Source organism: Sinocyclocheilus grahami, unplaced genomic scaffold, assembly GCF_001515645.1.
Source record: "Sinocyclocheilus grahami isolate Dianchi unplaced genomic scaffold, SAMN03320097.WGS_v1.1 scaffold1621.1, whole genome shotgun sequence".
Classification (NCBI taxonomy): Eukaryota; Metazoa; Chordata; class Actinopteri; order Cypriniformes; family Cyprinidae; genus Sinocyclocheilus; species Sinocyclocheilus grahami.
Window position 1 is genome coordinate 14,703 of NW_015506800.1, and position 4,549 is coordinate 19,251.

Here is a 4,549-nt window from a genome sequence, read left to right on the forward strand (position 1 = left end):
CTCTCACACGCACGCACGCTCGCACACACTCACACTCTCTCACATGCTCACACACTCACACACACACGCGCGCTCACACACACGCACACACACGCTCACACACACACTCTCCCACACACGCACTCACACACACGCTCACACATGCTCACACACAGCACTCGACACCGCTGAACACCCAGAAATGAAAGTTCATCATCATGTGCTTCTAAACCTTCATGACTGACTGACTTCTGTGGAAGGAGAGAGATTCAGTGTGCTAATAATAATAAACAGGAACTGAAGCTTCCCGGCTTCAAAAAGCACGCAGAACCACTGTAAAAATATCCTAAATGTCAAACAGTCAGACAGAATTTTTTTAGTTGTGAAATTGCAAGTGTTTCGCGGGGGGTTTTTTTAAATGTAATTTTTCAGTAATTTTACATTTCTTTATTTAAAACCATATTTATGACATCTTCAGCATTATTTGCCACCTCTGAGCCGCATCAAACAGTGTGTGTAAATGCATCTAATGCCGGTTCAGATGCAGCTCCTGTAGTTCACTTAAGATGCCCATAACTCTAGAGTTTAGATTTTTGGGTGACCTGTTCTTTAGCAATCAGGACAGGAGCGCTCCTCTCAACACTGACCTCCTCTGCTGCGCTGACGGAAATGATCTCATCAGTTATTAATCACCTCTTCTTCTTCAGCAACTGCCTGTGGTGACCTCCAGTAATATCGTGCGCTGCCGCTCCTGTCGAACCTACATCAACCCGTTCGTGACCTTCCTGGACGCTAGAAGATGGAAGTGCAACCTGTGTCACAGAGTCAATGATGGTGAGCGCTAGTGTGATGATGAGTTATTAGTTATTTTGTCATTTATGCGGTATAATATGTGTTTTAAATCGTGTGATCTCAGTTCCAGAGGAGTTCATGTATAATCCGGTCAGCAGATTGTATGGAGCGCCTCACAAAAGACCAGAGGTGCAGAACGCCACCATCGAGTTCATCGCCCCGTCAGAATACATGGTACGAGTTATTATAGTTTTTACTAAGATTTTTATTTTTTTAATCTTATATTTTCTAGGGCTGCCCCCTAATAGTCGACTAACCTTTAGTCAATGAGAAGAAGCTTGGTCAACCAAAATTGTATTAGTCGCTTAGTCACAAAAAAAAAAAATCCACAGGAAGTGTAGAGGTCACACAGTCCGTGATGGACAGATCGTTAACGGCTGGATTTTGTGGTAATACAGTACATTTAATCGCTCGCCTATCATTAATCGACCTCAAATATGGCTTATCATCTGAAATATGTAAGTAGTAGCAACTTTACAAGGCCGCTCAATCTAATGTTAACCTAGAGAAATGTGCGCTGTTCAAGTGTCTGAACAGTAGCGCTCACTTGCTCTTAAAATACTCCGTCATTTTGCTCATACAGATAAGAGTAATGAATGTTTCGAAGCTGTAAAGCCTCTTCGTTTATTTGTGTGCACTCACTATAACAACAAAACATTGCACTTTTGTAAAATAATGAAAGCAAACAGGATGCGCTTTCTGCCGTCTCGGTCTCTGTGAACTTGAGCGTGAAACTGTGTATACTTGCCTTACAGACATGAAAAATATATCTATAGCGAGTGAAATGTCTACTTTCAAATGAAACAATTAAAGTCTGAAAAAACTAATATTCTCAGATTATGTAATCCATATAAAACTTGCATGCATGCGCATCCACTACTGTGGAGAGGACGAGGCAGTGTCGCTGAATTCATTTATTAAAGTGTTAATGCAGTTTAATTGGACTGTTTTTCCCTGACACGTTCATCATCATTACTTCTGCCGGTGTGCTGTGGCAAGCTTTATGCGCGCGCTTGAGCTCTTATTAGGCTGTGTAGGCAATTAAAGGCTCATTAGCATAATTTAAATGGTTTATTAATAAACGTGCGATTAATCGACTAATGCTTAAAATGAACCAGAAAAATCTTAAGTCGAGGGCAGCCCTAATATTTTATGTTTTCATCGTAATTTTAAAGTTTTAGTAATTTTGCAGTATGTTTTTGTCTTTTTTCATTAGTTTTTTGTCTTAAATAATTATGAATATTTTTAATAGTTTTTAGATTTGTTTTCATTTTTAATTTTAGTCATTTAGTTGTGTTTTTGTCATTTTTAGTAGTTTTTTAATGTCTATGAAGTTTAGTAGTTTTAGTTTAGTTTAGTTTGTTTTAGTCAAGTTCAAGTTAATTAAATTGAACAATGCTGCCATTGCAACTAGCTGAAATCAAATGTTTTTTTTTGTACATATTACTTCAGTTACATTTTAAGTAAAACATTTTTTTTATTATTTATTAATGGTTTTAGTTAGTTATAACAACCTGGTTCCATGTAGGCACTGACAGACACTTCTATCTGTAACATCATAGAACAGATCTGTTAAATTATGTGCTAATATCAAGTTTCCGCATAGTAAGTGATGAACCATGCAGCATGCGTTTATGAACGTGAAAGTTCTACGTACAGGCAAAGAGTGCGATGATGTGAGATGTCGAGAAGCTATTTTCCTGTAATGTCAGTGAACTCAAGCGCAGTGTTTGGTCCGCAGCTGAGGCCGCCGCAGCCCGCCGCTTACCTCTTCGTCCTGGACGTGTCTCATAACGCGGTGGAGACCGGATATCTGGATGTCGTCTGTCAGACGCTCCTGGAGAGCCTCGACTCGTAAGTGAGCATCGCTGATGAAGCTGCTGTCCGCTGCGCTTGAGCTCACTCATCAGTGTGTCGTGTGTTTCTTTACCATGAAGGCTTCCCGGAGACACTCGGACGAAGATCGGCTTCATCACATTCGACAGCAACATTCATTTCTACAACCTCCAGGAAGGCCTGTCGCAGCCTCAGATGCTCATCGTGTCAGACATCGACGGTAAGCGCATTCTCCCATCGATACGTCACAGATGTGAAATATCAGAAGTGAGCTGACTGTCGGCCTGTCTTCCCTCAGATGTGTTTCTGCCGACGCCCGACAGCCTTCTGGTCAATCTGAGCGAGTGCAGAGAGGTGAGCGAGTGCGCTCTGGGGTTGGTCAGACGGGACTCTGAACGCTCTGATCTCGATGGTCTTGTCGTTGCAGCTGGTCCAGGATCTGCTGGCGAGTCTGCCGCAGATGTTCGGTCAGACGATGGAGACGCAGTCTGCTCTGGGTCCGGCGCTGCAGGCTGCCTTCAAGCTGCTGTCTCCCACCGGAGGACGCATGACTGTGTTCCAGACGCAGCTGCCAACCATCGGCATCGGCGCGCTCAAGCCCAGAGAAGAGCCCAGCCAGAGAGCCAACGCCAAGGTTAGCCACCCGATTCCATTGATTGATTGATCAGTGTGTAAACTGACTGTTTTGAGCCTTGGGTTCAATAATTAGAGACATTTACACTGGCAAACTTGCTACTTTTATTATTTATTAGTGCTGTCAAGTGATTAAAGTGGTCATGAGCTGCCTTTTTTATATGTCCACTTATAATGTTATCAAGATTTTTACATCAAAAACATTATAATTTAGCAGTGATAGGCTATTTTCTGTCCTGTTTTGACCCCTCATCAGAGCGCTCTGTTTGAATAGGCGTGGAGGATTATAGACTCGGAAGTAAACACCCACTGCTGTGATTGGCTGACAGTTGTGTGTGATTTAGGTTAGAAACGCATAAATACTCGGTTCATATCAAACGATCTGTAATAATAGACAAAGCAATAGTGAGCATGTAATAAAAACAGTTCCTCGCACTTGTCTGTTGCGACATTACTGTCAGAGAAATTACCCCTCAAAAGATCATTTAAAGTCATGAGAGAAGCATTGAATAGACATTACGTAAAGTAGCTTTAGAAAGAAAGAAAAAGTAGCTTTTGATTCAACATTGCATAAATAATAATGCTTATTAATGGACTTTTTAAAATGCATATTGAAATATAAAATGATTTAAAAACAATGAAATTATACTCTAAATGTGAAACTGCGAATATGAAAGCGCCAGTAGGTGGCGGCGAGTATTAATGAGTGAGTCATTGCATCATTCATTCAACTGATTCATTCAAACAGCTGATTCATGAAGCAAGTGACCACTGAATCATTCACTGAGTCCATTTGTTCAAAACCGTGGATTCGTTCAGTAATGAATCACCGCTGCGTGTTGATCAGAGACTCACAACAGTTCTACTGTGATTGTAACTATTTTTGTTTTGCGAAATTAATCGATATTATTGTCTATAATGTAACGCAGTATGAACTTCTTGTTTATTGAACTGTTGTATAAGATCAGTTTCACATTAGCAGTGGTGCAGATATTGGGGATAAACAGCTGAACTATATCATATGATATAAATATAAGAGGGTGATTTTTTTTTTTTGATATATCTTGAATTTTAGGCTCATATAACTGCATTCTAACAGACTCCATCACACAGTTAGTCATTCCTGTCTCACTGTCATATTCACCAGTGCTTTCTCTCTTTCTCTCTCTCACACACACACACACACACACACACACTCTCTGTCTCTCTCACACACACACACACACACACACACACACACACACACACA

The 4,549-nt window shown here is 40.8% G+C and overlaps 1 protein-coding gene across 1 annotated transcript in view; it reads left to right on the forward strand.

The window, feature by feature from the left end:
- The window catches only part of LOC107571604 (protein transport protein Sec24A-like), a 24,969-nt gene that overhangs the window by 14,147 nt on the left and 6,273 nt on the right, over positions 1-4,549 (forward strand). Inside the window, exons 10-13 of the mRNA XM_016257933.1 lie at positions 2,573-2,685; positions 2,769-2,887; positions 2,966-3,021; positions 3,095-3,301. Of these exons, the coding sequence (XP_016113419.1) occupies positions 2,573-2,685; positions 2,769-2,887; positions 2,966-3,021; positions 3,095-3,301 (495 nt within the window). The remainder of the gene's footprint in view (positions 1-2,572; positions 2,686-2,768; positions 2,888-2,965; positions 3,022-3,094; positions 3,302-4,549) is intronic.